The sequence below is a fragment of the Neoarius graeffei genome, chromosome 16 (genome assembly GCF_027579695.1).
Source record: "Neoarius graeffei isolate fNeoGra1 chromosome 16, fNeoGra1.pri, whole genome shotgun sequence".
NCBI classification, from domain to species: Eukaryota; Metazoa; Chordata; class Actinopteri; order Siluriformes; family Ariidae; genus Neoarius; species Neoarius graeffei.
The window spans coordinates 42,424,547-42,443,668 of record NC_083584.1 but is presented as its reverse complement, the minus strand read 5'-3'; the positions used below and the strand labels follow the sequence as shown (position 1 = coordinate 42,443,668).

The 19,122-nt window shown below is 42.8% G+C and overlaps 1 protein-coding gene across 8 annotated transcripts in view; it reads left to right on the top strand.

Moving 5' to 3' along the window:
* Positions 1–410: 410 nt before the first annotated feature.
* The window catches only part of samd12 (sterile alpha motif domain containing 12), a 269,788-nt gene continuing 251,076 nt past the window's right edge, over positions 411–19,122 (top strand). For 7 of the 8 annotated variants that reach the window (XR_009656799.1, XM_060942979.1, XM_060942981.1 and 4 more), the window contains exon 1: positions 411–652. Coding sequence is in view for 7 of the 8 variants with exons in the window: in XM_060942979.1 (XP_060798962.1) it covers positions 640–652 (13 nt within the window). In the remaining variant the exon portion in view is untranslated. The remainder of the gene's footprint in view (positions 653–19,122) is intronic. The other variant, XM_060942980.1, reaches the window with a different exon arrangement.

The window sequence follows — 19,122 nt, the reverse complement described above, 5'->3', positions numbered from 1 at the left end:
AAGGTCCGGGTTCGAGCCCCGTGGCCGGCAAGGGCCTTTCTGTGTGGAGTTTGCATGTTCTCCCCGTGTCCGCGTGGGTTTCCTCCGGGTGCTCCGGTTTCCCCCACAGTCCAAAGACATGCAGGTTAGGTTAACTGGTGACTCTAAATTGACCGTAGGTGTGAATGTGAGTGTGAATGGTTGTCTGTGTCTATGTGTCAGCCCTGTGATGACCTGGCGACTTGTCCTCAAGGTATTGAGTGTAATCGTGTTAGTGAGAACTACAATCCCCACAATTCTCTGACACAACGCTACAAGAGGATTTTTTTTTTTTCGGAGCGCCTGAGTTTCCGTGTTGCCAGATTGTGTGATATGCTTCTCAAAACAGTGATCTTTAATCTTATTTGGATATAGAAATGACCCTGGGATAGGAAATAATATATGGGAAAGTTATAATCTGGCCAAGTTGATAGTAAAATAGGACAGCATTACAGAGTAATACTGTTGGAAACGTTGCTCCAATCTGGCAACAGCGGGCTTGTGGAGTTGACAAGATTTGCTGGCGGTGAGTGTTATAACAAGCGCGAGGAGGAGATTAGCTGCCGAGTGTTCGTGATCCTGCCAACGTGAACATTATGAGCCATTCTGTGGAGTAACAGAATGGCTGTCGAAGGTAAGATTTATTCAGCAAAGACCTCGGGGATGTTGTTCGAGTGTCAGATTGACCTTCTGAACCGCTAATAGGGAGAACAGTGAGCGGCTGATGCGGGGCGCGAGCTCGGGTTTATGATTGGCTTGTGCGAGCAGCAGCAGCGCGCGCGCATCCTCTTCCTCTCGGAGTCTGTAGCGAATGCGTGATTCATCCCGCGTGCTGTTCTGTAACCCGCGCGTGCACAGGGATCAGCAAAGCACAGGGAAGGCGAGAAGTGTGCAACGCGCGCGCGCGCATGGCACGAAGGTTTTCTTTCTTTTCTTTCTTTGTTTCTTTGTTTCTGTCTTTAAAGCAATGGAAGGCTTTGAATAGTTACAATCCCAGCACTTAAAAAAAAATCTTATTAGTAACCGTTTGATCCCTTGTAAGTGGTGTAAAGTGTCAGGGCACGCGCGCAAAAGGGGCCAGGAATGAGCGCGTGACTGCTTTGTAAAGAAAGAGCTGCACTCTGATCTGATCTGATCTGATCTGCACTCTGTAGGTCATGATGCTCGGCCAGTCTCCACATCTTGTTGGGGGGATTCTCTGGATCCAGAACCCCATTCGAGGTATGCTCTTTTCGTCCCTAAAGAGCCATGCACTGATGAGCATCGCGCCTATTATTATTATTATTATTCCTGCATGTGGAATGTGAACAAATCGTGCTTCATTGTTATCCCTTGGTCTGATCCTGTCCGACTGGATGTTTAAGCACGACTCTGATCTCGCCTGGAATAATGAGCGGTGTTAATCACGCATTATTCACTTGGAACAGGGCTTCCAACAATGTAAAGATGGGTTCAGGTTGGGTTCCTGCATATGCTCATCATCTCTACAGGTGAAAGGCGGGGTACAACTTGGACAAGTCGCCAGGTCATCACAGGGCTGACACATAGACACACAACCATTCACACTCACACACCTACGGTCAATTTAGAGTCACCAGTTAACCTAACCTGCATGTCTTTGGACTGTGGGGGAAACCGGAGCAAACCCACAGAAAGGCCCTCGCCGGCTACGGGGCTTGAACCTGGATCTTCTTGCTGTGAGGCGACAGCGCTAACCACTACACCACCGTGCCGCCCTTACCTTGTTTCAGTGTCATACAAATCATGCATGTTTCCACATTACACTTTCTGGTTATGCGTCTGAGGTCAAGCTACTATGCTACGTGTCATCTGTAGCCGCTTTATCCTGTTCTACAGGGTCGCAGGCAAGCTGGAGCCTATCCCAGCTGACTACGGGCAAAAGGCGGGGTACACCCTGGACAAGTCGCCAGGTCATCACAGGGCTGACACATAGACACACAACCATTCACACTCACATTCATACCTACGGTCAATTTAGAGTCACCAGTTAACCTAACCTGCATGTCTTTGGACTGTGGGGGAAACCGGAGCACCCAGAGCAAACCCACAGAAAGGCCCTCGCCGGCCCCGGGGCTCGAACCCGGACCTTCTTGCTGTGAGGCGACAGCGCTAACCACTACACCACCGTGCCGCCCTTACCTTGTTTCAGTGTCATACAAATCATGCATGTTTCCACATTACACTTTCTGGTTATGCGTCTGAGGTCAAGCTACTATGCTACGTGTCATCTGTAGCCGCTTTATCCTGTTCTACAGGGTCGCAGGCAAGCTGGAGCCTATCCCAGCTGACTACGGGCAAAAGGCGGGGTACACCCTGGACAAGTCGCCAGGTCATCACAGGGCTGACACACAGACACAGACAACCATTCACACTCACATTCACACCTACGGTCAATTTAGAGTCGCCAGTTAACCTAACCTGCATGTCTTTGGACTGTGGGGGAAACCCATGCGGACACGGGGAGAACATGCAAACTCCGCACAGAAAGGCCCTCGTCGGCCACGGGGCTCAAACCCGGATCTTCTTGCTGTGAGGTGACAGCGCTAACCACTACACCACCGTGCCGCCCCGAGGGCATATTCAGTATTCAAAATTTAGCCTCAATACAGGTGAACCAGCATCTCTGTCTGTCTGTCTGTCTCTCTCTCTCTCTCTCTCTCTCTCTCTCTCACACACACACACACACACAGAGGTTTATCTGACTATCCTTGAGGACCTTCCATTGACATATTGCAGTTAATTCATGCTCTGTCTGCACCTAACCTTAACCTCAGTAATGAAAAGGAAACTTTTTGGCTTTTTTGTTTTAAAACACCAGCAACAACAGTTTTCTTGTAGGGACCATCCCAATGTCCCCACAAGGTCAAAATTGTCAGATTTTACTGTCCTTGTGGGGACATTTGGTCCTCAGTACTATTTAGGCACGGTGGTGTAGTGGTTAACATGGTTACCTCACAGCAAGAAGGTTCTAGGTTCGAGCCCAGTGGCCGATGGGGGCCTTTCTGTGTGGAGTTTGCATGTTCTCCCCATGTCTGTGTGGGTTTCCTCAAGGTGCTCCAGTTTCCCCCACAGTCCAAAGATATGCAGGTTAGAAGAAGAAGCACAACTTTATTCATATTCTGCATTTAACCCATCTGCACACACACATACCCAGAGCAGTGGGCAGCCATGCTGACAGCACCCAGGGAGCAGTTGGGAGTTACTCGTAGGTGTCTCACTCAAGGCTGTTCTATATTAACCTAGCCACATGTCTTTGAACTTTGGGGGAAAACGGAGCACCCGGAGGAAACCCACGCAGATACGGGGAGAACATGCAAACTCCACACAGAAAGGCCCCCGCCGGAGCTGGGCTCGAACCCAGAACCTTCTTGCTGTGAGGTGACAGTGCTAACCACTTATGCCACTGTGTTAGGCTAATTGGTCGCTCTAAATTGACCGTAGGTGTGAATGTGAGTGTGAATGGTGGTTTGTCTCTATGTGTCAGCCCTGCAATGACCTGGCGACTTGTCCAGGGTGTACCCTGCCTCTCGCCCATAGTCAGCTAGGCTCCAGCTTGCCTGCTACCCTGCACAGGATAAACAGTTATGGATAATGGATGGATGGATAGTATATAAATGTGCGTGCACACACACACACACACACACACACACACACACTTTCTTTGTCTTACTGTCTTTCACAGGACTGTCCACTAACAGAGTTATTAATACATTTATTTAAAGGGGACATGCCATACACTTTTCAATTATTTTATATTATATCCTTAATCAAAAAATTCTTGTGCAGGGATTGGCCAAGGATGGCTCAAATAATTCCACCACTGATTAAGCAATGTATCTTGTGACATCAAAAAAAAAAATGGTGTGAGTCAGTCATGGTATATCCTGGATATACTATGAACTGACATCACGCTTTCAAGCTATACGGCTGACTCGAGTCACAGCTGTGGCTCCGTGAGCATTTCTGTGTGTGTAGATCTACTGTATGTATCATAATCATGCCTAGTGAGGCAGGTGATAGCATGATACATTGCACATGCGCAGGCCAAAGGTCACTCCGACGTAAACAACAATGGCTGCCTCCAGTGAGTTTATGCCGAGATTCAATCTTAACACTTTTAGTTTGGAATTTTTTGATGAGGGATATAAATCAAATATACCATGCACTGAGACGCACCGGGAATTATGGATTCTCTTTGGTGACTGGACTAGTACTGCGCCCCTCAGAAAATAGTACTATGCCAGTCACCAAAGAGAATCCATAATTTCAGCCAGAGCCTCTCTGTGCACGGTATATTTGATTATTATACCCTGAGAAATAGTTTTCCAAGAAAAAAGAAACACCTTGCTTCTTTTTTCTTGTGCTGTGTTAGCATTGTAAGTAAACCCTTTAGGATAAAACAGGCTGATTTTGCAGCTTTGCTTTTAAATATTAAATATGTAAATAGCCTCACCCTGATTGGCTAACATCTTTAAACGAGAGCTCCGTCAGCCACACCCTCACCACTAACACCTGTGGAATTGTAGCTAAACTCTGAAAGGTAAGCAATGGTTTCTGTGCCACGATTATGGCCATACATGTATGAACCCGGATCAGAAGGGGAAGGGGAAAGCGAAAGCACGGACACCGGACCAGTGCTGCTACTATGACTAGAGAAGCTGTTCACCTTGGAGACCTGCTGCAGACATGGGTACGACCCAGCATGAGATTTATACCCCCTCCCCCAGATTTTTGAGAGCCAGCAAGAGCTTAACAGACACTTTGAAAAATATGCAGACTCTGGTTTTCTTTTGTGCATCCTGAAACAGCACACTTGCACTTTCTCCCTGACATCTCCACTTGTTCCTTTCAGGTATTGTTTGCTGAATAACTAGGTAGATGGCTCCGTCTTCTTGATTCAGCTTGCTTTTGGTGGTCATATGTTAATGGTGGCTTGGTGCCCAAAAAAAACATGCAGTTTTGTAACTGGTCTGTTCTCTGTATTTTCTTTCTATGGTCATTACAGACTGGGAAGGTAACAGTCCACTTTGAAAGACCCAGTATGTCTTCAAGTCACATCGACATAGCTTATTTTAAAGAACAACAGGAAAAAAAAAGTCTTCGCAGCATGTCCCCTTTAATCCTTTTTTAATCCCCTTTTTTTTCTTCACATGGACTGCTCAGATGTCCCCACAAGGTCGAGACTGTCAGATATTCCTATTGTCTTTGTGCGGACATTTGGGCATGATGTAGGTATGTCCACCAAGATATCAAGAAGATGAAAGCCATTAAACTGTGGTAGTCTTTTATTTTTAAAGGAAAATTGTTAACTCAGGAGACACAACCAGCAGAGAAGAAATCAGGAACTTGTCCAATTAGTGCCATGCTTTCAGACTGAAGACCTGCAAAAAGGATGTGACTCATACAAAGTTAAACACTTCCTGATATAAGTAGGTTACTTTTCTGCACCTTAATATAATTTATTTCAAGCCCAACAGTTCAAAACCAAAACAGCAGTGTCACTGTCACTATTTCATGTTATTATACTGTATGTAGGTCATTGGTAGGCTTTTATTTTCAACATACTGTACAGTAACTACTAAGAAAAGCTTTTATATATCCGTTTAATAATATGTCCAAGTTTTGAAGTGTTTTATTAAAGTTTGACATTAGATAACTGGGACTTTTTTGGTCAATGGAAAAAAAACTGCTTTTATACGTTCCACAATTTCTACTATTGGTGGTTCGAATGACATACTTGCTCTTGGATTGTTCACTCATTTATTCAACTTCAGTAACTGTTTTAACCTGGTCAGTGTTGCGTGACTCCAGTGCCAATCCCTCCACACATATTCAACTCTAGGGGCAATTTATCATAGCTACTATACTTACTTGGCATGTTGAAGGAAACCAGATAACTAGAAGTAAGCCCACAGGAACATAAGGAAAACATGTGGAAGTCCACAGATGTAGTAATCTGAGCTCAGGACCAAACCCTGGAGCTGAGCGGCATCACTGCTACCCACGGCAACACCATGCTGCCTAAAATGGGTTTTATTCAGAATAATGCTAGTTTTGACTCTTTTCCTTCCAGTTAGTTTTAACGTATCTAATGAGCTTAAGAAGGTCTCTGCTCTGTATTTGACCATCTTCTAGGTTGGTGTTTAAACAATTGACTTACTGCATGTATTGAAAAGTGTAAAAAAAAAAAAAGTTGATTTCTGCCAAGTTGATGCCAAGACTACACAAATTCAGCCTGGTTTTGTAAAGATTTTATCATGGCCAACAAATTTCCAGCGCTGGGCCTGAAAATGAATGTCAGGAACGACTAACAAGCCTTGTAGTGCGACACAAGCAAAGAACTGAAATGTTGTGTCTGGGATGCCCCAGGACACCCTGACAAAAGGTCTAGCCTGTCAGAAGTTGTGCGTACGATATTTTCACACCTAGTTTGACAACTTCTACGATGTGTTCCTTGATGGTCATGCTTGATGATTTCTTGACACTCCTCCATGGTGACACACAAGGACATGAACATAGAGTCAAACTTGTAGTATTTCCAGTCTTCCGACTGAGACACGGCAAGAATTTATGGCACTTTGATTGCTTAATCTGACATGGTGACCTTCATAAAAAAAAATATTATGTAGTCTGATCCTGGAATTACTCTATAATTCATTTGCTTTGTAGTGGACATTTAAAAATGCATACTTTTTATTTGTCTGCCATTTTTAATCATATTTCAGTTGCTATTTTTGCACTGCTTTTTGTGTAAGAATGGTAGTTTAATTAATGATTTAAATCAGGATGGGCTGAGATCTCATTTCAATCACAGAATCTTGTGTTGAGACTGTAGGCGTGCTGCTCAGATCACCAAGATGGGCTTCAGCCTTGGGCTATTGATTTCCTCATTTTAAATCTAGTTTGTCCCTGCAGAATTTTATGGCCATCTTTGCCCTTGGCATTCATGATATTATTGCTGTGGGTCTTTTTTCAGTGCTTTTACTTTAATGAACTGCATTAAGGGACATGGCATATAGAAGTACAGCTATGAGGCAGAAGGTATAGCATTTTCGCTTTGTGCACATATCCTGCTAAATAATTCATCATGTGTGGAGAAGATCAGTTCAAGTTTAACGGAGTTCACATTAACTGGTGTGGAAGGTGACACAAGAATAAAAATAGAAAACAGTATCACTGAAAATACACGGACATGCTGTTTTTACTCTGCGTAGCCATGTGTACAGAGTTATTGACTTGTCTTGCATCAAAGTTGCATCACAGTCTAGGAGATGTAATATTTTAGCCCACTGTAAACATGTACTGTGTAGAGATGCAATGTGAAATAAGACTTGACCTTAAGTCTATGGTAGTGCATTAAGAAAGACAGATGATGAATGAGATTTGTGATTGAGGGTGGGTTTTGGGTTTTTTTTTTCAGTGGAAGTCATTTTGGAAATAAGAATTCAAATAGAAGTTATATATATATTTTTTTTTGCGGTCCGGTTTCCATCAAATCTTACGCTTTGATTGGCTGGTGAGCGGGTCCGTATCCTATGGTACGGACCCCGGTTACAGACCTCTGGTGACTTGCTCGTTCACAACAACAACAAACATAGTAGCAATTTTTGTCAACATTTATCTTTTTTTATAAGATTTATAAGATTTTTATCAAAAATCTTATAAATTTTTGCCAGCATTTCTCAGCATAATAGCATTAATTTTACATCATGGATAGCGATAACGACAGTCTTCACAATGAAAGCGAGTTTTACTACCCTGAGGAAGAAGAAATAAAAGAAAACATTTCAGGAGAAAGCTAAAAACCTGTAACTGTTGCTAACCCCGAGCAAAAACATGGCTGAATCCTGAATGACTCAATTTTGTATAAATAGGGGACTACATAGGCAGCAAAATGTAGCTTTTTTTTTCCTGTCATGGAAGTGCACTTGTATACCAAGGAGGAAGCAATTTGCATTACAGCCGTGAATGAGGATTCAAAATAGCATTAATTTTACATCATGGATAGTGATAATGACAGTGTTCACAGCGAAAGCGAGTTTTACTACCCTGAGGAAGACAAAATAAAAGAAAACATTTCAGGAGAAAGCTAAAAACCTCTAACTTGCTAACGCCGAGCAAAAACATGGCTGAATCCTGAATGACTCTTATTTGTATAAATAGGGGACTACATAGGCAGCAAAATGTAGGTTTTTTCCTGCCATGGAAGTGCACTTGTATGCCGAGGAGGAGGCAATTTGCATTACAGCCGTGAATGAGGATTCAAAATGACGGCTCGGCTCGGTTTTCCCTTTTGGGCGCTCTCGTTTTGTGTTAGAATTTGGTAAAGAAAAAATTTAATATATTATTTACCAGCTTAAGGTCGGTCTGTATGGTGAAATACCGTGACCTCGGCCTTGAATACTGACCTCGGCCCAGAGGGCCTCGCTCAGTACTTTCAAGACCTCGGTCACTGTATTTCACTATACGGATCTCCCAGCTGGTAAATAACATATATATATATATATATATATATATATATATATATATATAGTGTACAGTTTCTTGAAGACAACAATTTGTAAATTACTAGGCTTACTAAAAGCAAAATATAACACATGAAATGCCGTGGCCCATGTTCACAAAAAGAATCTTAATCTAAATGTAGCTCCTGACTTGCTGATTTAGGAGAAACTCATTAAAAAAAATCCTAAATTTAAGACATTTATTTTTTTGGCTAAGAAAAAAGCACTAAAATCCTAAGGTCCTAAACTTAGAAAACATAGAGCTAGTCTAGAGGACTCCTAAGTAATTAAAGCTAGGGTGGGCAATTTTGGAGAAACCACCAGTAGTAAGTTAGATTTTCAAAGTATTCAACCAAACAATCACACCCCTTCCCTTCAGCCCTCCCTCCAAAGCCACTTCTCCAAAACATATGAATGTGTACCACCTGACTACTGCTGGAAGACGATTCCATGAAAGAGAGCATGGGGGGGACTGAATGAAATGATTGGATGGGCTTTTTAAAGTCGTACGACTGCCACAAATGAATTTTTTTTTTAAATTGCCGGAGCATTTAATTTATTCATTGCTCTTAGGATGTAAAGAGAATTTCAATAAATATAATAATCATTTTAAAAAAATTACCTACACTAGCTTTAAGACCAAATGACAGGCAGTCTTAACCTTAATGCTGCAGCATTTAACAGTGAAATCAAGTTCATGTGTTTTTAATATATTTAATTGCAATGAGCCTTGATACCAGAGCATTGCTTTACACCAAGCAATAAATGCCCTCTCCAGACTGCTATTAACATTTCAATTATTGCTAATCCATTGTCTGATGGAAGTTTTCATAAACGAATATCAACAGATTATCTGATGTCTTCACAGTAAACTCATAAATGAAAAGTCGTCACTCAATAAATTATTACAATAAAAACTAAAATGAAAATAAAAGGGTCACTGATTTCATCATGCATGGATTAATATTTTATAAACTACAATGGTATGGATACAGGATGGTAGTGTGCAGGCTGTGTAATTATCAGAGCCCCATACTTAAGAGAATATATATGCATCAACCTAATTTTTGATGGCTTGACTGTACGTATGTATACCACCACATGAAACCCCATCATAAGTGCAAAGCAACATATCTCGTAAATACTTGATCACCGGATAACAACATTTGTATCTTTGTTTACATAAGAGAGATGGGTTTTTATCCAGCACTTATATTTAATTTGCTTTTTTTATAACGTGGGATTATTTACTAACACATTTTATGGAAAATATTCATGACAGTTTCACTAAAACTAGTTAAAATAGTTTTATTAGTCCACTAGCTTGTTGGACAGTTGACAGTGTCTGTCATGTAAGGGCGATAGACGGATGTAAGTGCAGAAAGAGTTTTATTGAAAACACTGTCACAAGACAATGCAGCAATTTATTGATGTGAAATACATGACACTACACAATTCAATGGTTCATAATATGCTATAATATTATTATTCTATTCAGGTTGATTTTATGCCCTTGCAAATATTTTGCTCATACACTCATCAGGAGCTTCGCTTTCAGGCAATACCTAAATACTGTATCTACTAGTGCATCTCAAAAAATTAGAATATTGTGAAAAAGTTCAATATTTTCCATCAGTTATTTAAGAAAGTGAAAATGTTATATATTATAGACTCATTACAAATAAACTAAAATGTTTCAAGCATTTTTCTATTTTAATTTTAATCAGTATGGCATACAGTACAAAAACATAAAAAAAACCCATCTCAAAATATTTAGAATATTTCATTTCGAGTTTGAATAAAACAGTATGAATACAGTGTATCTCTCGGTCTAGTTCAGTACACACAACCACAATCATGGGGAAGACTGCTGACTTGACTGTTGTCCAGAAGATGATCACTGATGCTCTCCACAAGGAGGGTAAGCCACAAAAGGTCATTGCTGAAAAGGGTGGCTGGAAAAGGTGCACGAGCAACAGGGATGGCCGCAGTCTTGAGAGGATTGTCAAGAAAAGTTGATTCAAGAACTTGGGAGCACTTCACAAGGTGGGGACTGAGGCTGGTGTCAGTGTATCAAGACCCATCACGAACAGACATCTTCAAGAAAGGGGATACAACTTTCACATTCCTAATATCAAGCTACTCCTGAGCCAAACACAATGTCAGAAGTGTCTTATCTGGGCTAAGGAGAGAAAGAAATGGACTGTTGCTCAGTGGTCCAAAGTCCTCTTTTCAGATGAAAGTACATTTTGCATTTAATTTGGAAATCACGGTTCTAGAGTCTGGAGGAAGAGTGGAGAGGCACAGAATCCAAGGTGTTTGAAGCCCAGTGTGAAGTTTCTACAGTCTGTGATGATTTGGGGTGCCATGTCATCTGCTGGTGTTGGTCCACTGTATTTTATCAAGTCCAAAGTCAACACCGCCATCTACCAGGAGGTTTTAGAGCACTTCATGCTTCTATCTGCTGATGAGCTTTTTGGAGATGCTGATTTCCTTTTCCAGCAGGACTTAGCACCTACCCACAGTGCCAAAACTACTACCAAATTGTTTGCTGACCATGATATTACTGTGTTTGATTGGCCAGCCAACTTGCCTGACCTGAACCCCATAGAGAATCTATGGGGTATTGTCAAGAGGAAGATGAGAAACACCCGACCCAAAAATACAGATACGCTGAAGGCCACTATCAAAGCAACCTGGGCTTCAGTAACACCTCAGCAGTACCACAGACTGATCACCTCCATGCCACACTGCATTGATACAGTAATTCATGGTAAAGGAGCCCCAACCAAGTATTGAGTGTATAAATGAATATACTTTTCAGAAGTTGGACATTTCTGTATTGTAAATCCTTTTTTTTTGTTGATCTTGGGGAATATACTAATAATTTGAGATACTGGATTTCTGATTTTCATGAGCTATAAGCCATAATCATCAAAATTAAAGCAAAAAAGGCTTTAAATATTTCACTTTACATGTAATGAATATAGAATATACGAAAGTTCTTTTTGAATTAAATTATGAAAAAAAGGAACTTTTTCATGGTATTCTAATTTTTTGAGATGCACTAGTATATTATCCCCCGCCCAAACGAAGTTTGGCAGGGGATATAGAAACGGGTTCCGGCTGTCCGTTCAGTCATGTTTTTGTTTCTGGGCCATATCTTTAAAACTACTGAAGATATCTTCATGAAACTTTGTATACACATCAAGCAACATGTGAACCGGTGCCTTTTGCTATTTTGCATTTTTGGGAAAAAAAAAGTATTTTTCAAATTTTTACATAAACAGATTTTGACTTGGTTTCTAAGAGCAGTGTTTGTTTCCAGAGCATATATCCAAAACTATTCATGATACAGATTTGAAACTTGGTATACATGTTAACAAGGTAATGTAGATGTGCCTTTTCATACTAAGAAATTTGAGAAATTTTAATTTTTCATGTTTCCATGGAAACAATTTCAGATTTAGTCTCTCAGGTTAGTAGGTCAGGTAGGTTTTGTTTCTGGAGCAGAACTTGAAAACTATGAGTGGTATGGTCTTGCAAGTTGGTATACAGTGGTGCTTGAAAGTTTGTGAACCCTTTAGAATTTTCTATATTTCTGCATAAATATGACCTAAAACATCAGATTTTCACACAAGTCCTAAAAGTAGATAAAGAGAACCCAGTTTAACAAATGAGACAAAAATATTATACTTGGTCATTTATTTATTGAGGAAAATGATCCAATATTACATATCTGTGAGTGGCAAAAGTATGTGAACCTTTGCTTTCAGTATCTGGTGTGACCCCCTTGTGCAGCAATAACTGCAACTAAACGTTTCCGGTAACTGTTGATCAGTCCTGCACACCGGCTTGGAGGAATTTTAGCCCATTCCTCCGTACAGAACAGCTTCAACTCTGGGATGTTGGTGGGTTTCCTCACATGAACTGCTCGCTTCAGGTCCTTCCACAACGTTTCCATTGGATTAAGGTCAGGACTTTGACTTGGCCATTCCAAAACATTAACTTTATTCTTCTTTAACCATTCTTTGATAGAACGACTTGTGTGCTTAGGGTCGTTGTCTTGCTGCATGACCCACCTTCTCTTGAGATTCAGTTCATGGACAGATGTCCTGACATTTTCCTTTAGAATTCACTGGTATAATTCAGAATTCATTGTTCCATCAATGATGGCAAGCCGTCCTGGCCCAGATGCAGCAAAACAGGCCCAAACCATGATACTACCACCACCATGTTTCACAGATGGGATAAGGTTCTTATGCTGGAATGCAGTGTTTTCCTTTCTCCAAACATAACCCTTCTCATTTAAACCAAAAAGTTCTATTTTGGTCTCATCTGTCCACAAAACATTTTTCCAATCGCCTTCTGGCTTGTCCACGTGATCTTTAGCAAACTGCAGATGAGCAGCAATGTTGTTTTTGGAGAGCAGTGGCTTTCTCCTTGCAACCCTGCCATGCACACCATTGTTGTTCAGTGTTCTCCTCATGGTGGACTCATGAACATTAACATTAGCCAATGTGAGACAGGCCTTCAGTTGCTTAGAAGTTACCCTGGGATCCTTTGTGACCTTGCCAACTATTCCACGCCTTGCTCTTGGAGTGATCTTTGTTGGTCGACCACTCCTGGGGAGGGTAATGATGGTCTTGAATTTCCTCCATTTGTACACAATCTGTCTGACTGTGGATTGGTGGAGTCCAAACTCTTTAGAGATGGTTTTGTAACCTTTTCCAGCCTGATGAGCATCAACAACGCTTTTTCTGAGGTCCTCAGAAATCTCCTTTGTTCATGCCATGATACACTACCACAAACATGTGTTGTGAGGATCAGACTTTGATAGATCCCTGTTCTTTAAATAAAACAGGGTGCCCACTCACACCTGATTGTCATCCCATTGATTGAAAACACCTGACTCTAATTTCACCTTCAAATTAACTGCTAATCCTAGAGGTTCACATACTTTTGCCACTCACATATATGTAATATTGGATCATTTTCCTCAATAAATAAATGACCAAGTATAATATTTTTGTCTCATTTGTTTAACTGGGTTCTCTTTATCTACTTTTAGGACTTGTTTGAAAATCTGATGATGTTTTAGGTCATATTTATGCAGAAATATAGAAAATTCTAAAGGGTTCACAAACTTTCAAGCACCACTGTATGTGTTGATTAAGTAATGTATATGTGCCTTTTGATACTAAGAAATGTGAGAAATTTTAACGTTTAGCTCACCTGGACCAACGGTCCGGTGGGTTTATGCCATGGGCTGCTGAGGTCAGTATAAAGAGGTAGGGCTGGTTTCCTGCAGCAGAACTTGAAAAATGTGACAATATCTTGAAACTTGGTATATACACTATATTGCCAAAAGTATTTGCTCACCCATCCAAATTATCGGAATCAGGTGTTCCAATCACTTCCATGGCCACAGGTGTATAAAATCAAGCACCTAGGCATGCAGACTGTTTTTACAGTTTGGAGCTGGCCCCTTCTTCTTCCAACATGACTGTGCACCAGTGCACAAAGCAAGGTCCATAAAGACATGGATGACAGAGTCTGGTGTGGATGAACTTGACTGGCCTGCACAGAGTCCTGACCTCAACCCGATAGAACACCTTTGGGATGAATTAGAGCGGAGACTGAGAGCCAGGCCTTCTCGTCCAACATCAGTGTGTGACCTCACAAATGTGCTTCTGGAAGAATGGTCAAAAATTCCCATAAACACACTCCTAAACCTTGTGGACAGCCTTCCCAGAAGAGTTGAAGCTGTTCTAGCTGCAAAGGGTGGACCGACGTCATATTGAACCCTATGGATTAGGAATAGGATGTCACTTAAGCTCATAGGCAGGTGAGCAAATACTTTTGGCAATATAGTGTAGTTAGTTTATAGGGCGGGGGATATAGATGACTCAGTCTTGTTATATTTTAATTAAATGGGGGGGAAATCCTTTCATTAACTTTCATTGATCCACGCATGCTCTGCTGACTTATCTGACATGAGAATTTAGATGATTGCTTTCAAGAAAACACATTTGATCATGTCATGCTTTGGGATTTTATTTATATGTTTACCATGCATGCCACTCATGATTAATATGAAACGCTCGGTCATCTACAGGAACAAGGTCAGTTCCAGGTGTTTAGGAATTCCTTAGTAATCCTCAGCAGTTCTGTGAATAGTTTTAAGAAGGAGCTCTTAGTTAGGAACTTTGGTGGCACTTGAGGAAAACTTTTAGTGGAAAGATAAGTCTTTGTGAGTATAACGTCTGATCTTTATTGCATGCATCTGCTGCCTGTTATAATGATAAAAGTAAATGATGCCCTTTGCAATTTTAATTAATTTTTTTCATTCCACTTCCAGTTATTTCTAGTTGAAATAGTTGGAAATATTGGAGAAAAATTATATTCGTTCTTCGCTGGCCAGATTTGTGAAAAAACTTTAGTGTTTTTTGTTAAGTTAATGACAAACATTTCCTTGTGACATACCTGCTGTTGGTTGTTTTAGTGTTATTTATTTAACTTCTCATTGTTTCTGCAACCAAGCTACAGTCAAAGCCAAGAAAAAAGCAGTGTCTACAGTTAATGCTGTTTTCATCTTGGCATACTGTGATGACTATAAAGTGTTGGGCTATAAATATAAAAAGACAAAGATGGGTCTGTGCTAAATTTTGGAACTTATTGTTCCTCCCATTCTTTGTTCCAGCTGCTCCAATGAGTCCTAGTGTTGCCATTTTTCCCCCACACACAATTATGCTGACAGTTTTTCTATTCACATATGACTGACTAACAGGGGCCTATACAATACACGGCTTGTTAACTGTCAACTCAGTAATGGGCTTCGTTAATTCAGAAGCCTACATGAGACTTTTGCTTGATTTTTTTTTTTTTGTATGGTTTGTTTGATCAAGTCTGACTGTACTGTGAGCATCCTGAGCAACCTCAGAAGTCAAAGTCAAAGTGAACTTTATTGTCATTCAGACCATACAACAAGTAGTGAATAGCAGAAGGAAATTGCGTTTATCCAGCTCCATGTGCAATGAAAGATATAACAAGCATAAATAGACAAACAGACCTCACAAATATTGCCCCTGTTAATTCCAGTACTGGACATATTGTATAATGTGATAAATATAAACATTGTTACTGATGCGTTATAATAAAGTGCTTAATAAATCTAAACAATTGAAAATTAAAAAAAAGGTATGAGATGGTGTGTGTAAAACATGTATTACTTTTTTAAGGGAATTGAGGAGTCTGATGGCCCGTGGGAAGAAGCTCCTGCGTAGCCTGGCAGTCTTACACCTCATGCTGCAGTAGCATTTGCCAGAGGGCAGAAGGGTAACGGGTGGGGTGGGTGGAGTCTTTGGCTCTTTTGGTAACTCTGTTCAGGCAGCGTTTTAGGGACAGCTCCTGTGGAGGCGTGAGAGAGATCCCAATAACTTTCTCAGCTGTCCTCATCACCCTCTGGAGTGACTCTAGGTCTGAGGTGATGCCACTGCTATATCAGATTGAGATCCTGCTAGTCAGAACACTTTCTATAGTGCTTCTATAGAATGTGGTGAGGACAGGAGGAGGAAGGTTTTATCTTCTCAATCATCGCAGGAAGTGCAGTTGCTGCTGTGCCCTGTTGATGAGGGAGGTGGTGTTTGCAGTCCATGTTAGATCATCTGTAATGTGCACCCCCAGACACCTGGTGCTCCTAATTAACGCCAGAGTGTTGCTGTTGACTGTGAACGGAGTGTGCATTGCATTCTTCTTCCTGTAGTCAGGAGTGATCTCAGTTGTCTTGTTGACATTCAATGACAGCTTGTTGTTATTACACCAGGCAACGAATTGGTTCACTTCCTCCATGTAGGTTGAGTCTCTGTCATTGCTGATGAGGCCTACTACTGTTGTGTCATCCACAAACTTAATGATTTAGTTTGAGTTATATTGGGCATAACAGTTGTGAGTCATCAGGGTGAACAGTAGAGGACTCAGAACACAGCCCTGGGGAACCCTGGTGTTTAGGTCTCGGAAGTGATGGTCTCGGAAGTGTTTTTTCCAACTTGTACTGTCTGGGGCCTGTCTGTGAGGAAGGCTAATATCCAGTTACACAGTGGGATGTTGAGACCCAGTGGGCCAAGTTTCCGAACCAAGTATTGGGGATAACTGTCTTGAAAGTGGAACTGGAGTCAGTGAGGAGCATCTGCACATAACTGTTCTTTTTCTCCAGAAGTGCCAGGCCTGGGTGTTGTACTTTCGATATGTCGTTATCAATGGAGTGGTTAGGACAGTATGCAAACTGGAATAGGTCAAGTGTTGCAGGGAGTCTCGATGTTATGTGGTCCAAAGGACTGGAGACCAGAGGTTTAAGCTGAGATACATGAAAGGTAGGGTGAACACATCGCATGGTGAGTGGTAATGCCAGTCTAACAGAACATGGGTTGATTACCTTCTTTATGAGGAAGGGTCCAAGGAACCTGGGTGCTAGCTTGCAAGAGACGGTCCTAAGTGGCAGGTGGCGCGTGGAGAGCATAACTCGTTGACCTACTCGGTAGGTGGGTGCTTTGGAGTGACGTTTGTCGGCCTGCCTGTTGGATGTGAGTGCGGAGCGAATGAGTCTTCTCCGGGCCAATGCCCACATCCTCCTGCAGCAGCATATAAAAAGCTGGGCTGGGGGTATGGCGACGACCTCCTCTTGGCTGGGGAACAGTGGTGGCTGGTAACCTAGTGAGCACTGGAATGGAGAGAGACCTGTGGCAGAGGAAGGGAGAGTGTTATGTGCATATTCAATCCAGGGTAGGTACCTGCTCCAAGAACTGGCATCCCTGGATGCCATGCACCTGCGTGCAACCTCCAAAGCCTGGTTCGCCCATTCTGCCTGGCCATTGGTCTGTGGGTGGAAGCCTGAGGAGAGACTACAGGTGGCCCCAATGAGTTTGCAGAAGGCTCTCCAGAACTGTGCAGTGAACTGAGGACCCTGGTCAGAAACAATGTTGGTAGGCAGACCATGTAGGTGGAAAACATGGTGGACAAGTAGTTCTGTGGTCTCTTTGGCTGAGGGGAGCTTGGGCAGAGGAATGAAATGGACGGTCTTAGAAAAACGGTCAATAACAGTGAGGATACATGTGTTGTCACCTGAGTTGGGGAGTCCTGTGATGAAGTCCAGGGCGATGTGAGACCAAGGTTGATGCGGAGTCGGGAGGGGTCTTAGCAAGCCGGCAGGGGGTCGATTAGCTGTCTTGTTCCAGGAGCATGTGCCGCAGGCTGCCATGAACTCCTGGATGTCCTCCTTGATGGATGGCCACCAAAAGTGCTGCTGGATGAGTGCCAGGGTTCAGGTGGCTCCCGGATGACAGGCCAGCTTGGAGCCATGACCCCACTGCAGCACCTGGGTTCGCACAGGACAGGGAACAAATAGATGGCTAGGAGGAGTGTTGTTGGGGTTACCTTCACTGGGTTCCTGCTCCAGGGCCTTCTGCATGAGCGTCTCAACCTCTAGAATGGCGGCTCCCACCAGGCAGCGTGGAGGAAGGATGGTCTCGGGTGGCTTGGACTCCTCTTGGTGGGAAGAGAACATCCTGGACAGGGCGTCGGGTTTGCCATTCTTGGAGCCTGGGCGGTAGGAGAGCGTGAAGTTGAACCGGGAGAAGGAGAGACCAACGGGCTTAATGGGAATTGAGACGTTTGGTGGATTTGAGGTACTCCAGGTTTTTATGGTCGGTCCAGACTAGGAAAGGGAGATCAGACCCCTCGAGCCAGTGCCTCCACTCCTCCAAGGCTAGTTTCACGGCCAGTAGTTCTCGGTCACCGATGTTGTCGTTCCGTTCGGCTGGGGATAGCCGCCGGGAGAAGGAGCATGGGTGGACCTTGTTGTTATTGGCCCTCTGGGATAGGATGGCTCTGACCCCTGACTCAGAGGTGTCGACCTCAATGATAAACTGCTTGGTAGAGTCGGGTGTGGTGAGAATGGGTGCTGTGGTAAACCTGCACTTGAGACTGGAAAAGGCTTTATCTGCTTCCTCCCCCCACTTGAACTTGGTCTTAGTCGAGGTCAGGGCTGAGAAAGGTCTGGCCACCATGCTGAAGTCGCGGATGAAGTGCCTGTAGAAGTTGGCAAACCCCAGGAAGCACTGGAGTTCTCGTCTTGAAGATGGGGTGGGCCAGTCAGCGACTGCCTCCAGCTTGAGGGGGTCCATCTGGATCTTAGCTGGAGAGATGATGAACCCCAGGAATGAGACAGATCCTTGGTGGAACTCGCTCTTCTCTGCCTTAACGAACAGCTTATTCTCCAGCAGGCGTTGAAGAACCTGCCGGACGTGACCCCGATGTTCCTCCAGGGAGTGAGAGAAAATCAAGATGTCGTCCAGGTAAACAAAGACAAAGGTGTTAAGAAAGTCTCTCAAGACATCGTTAATCAACGCGTGGAATAGCGCGGGTGCACTAGTCAGGCCGAAAGGGACTATGAGGTACTCATAGTGGCCTGGGGTGGTGTTGAAGGCCGTCTTCCACTCGTCCCCTTCCCTGATCCTAACTAGGTGATAGGCATTGCGTAAGTCCAGTTTAGTGAACACCTTAGCTCCCTGGAGTAGTTTGA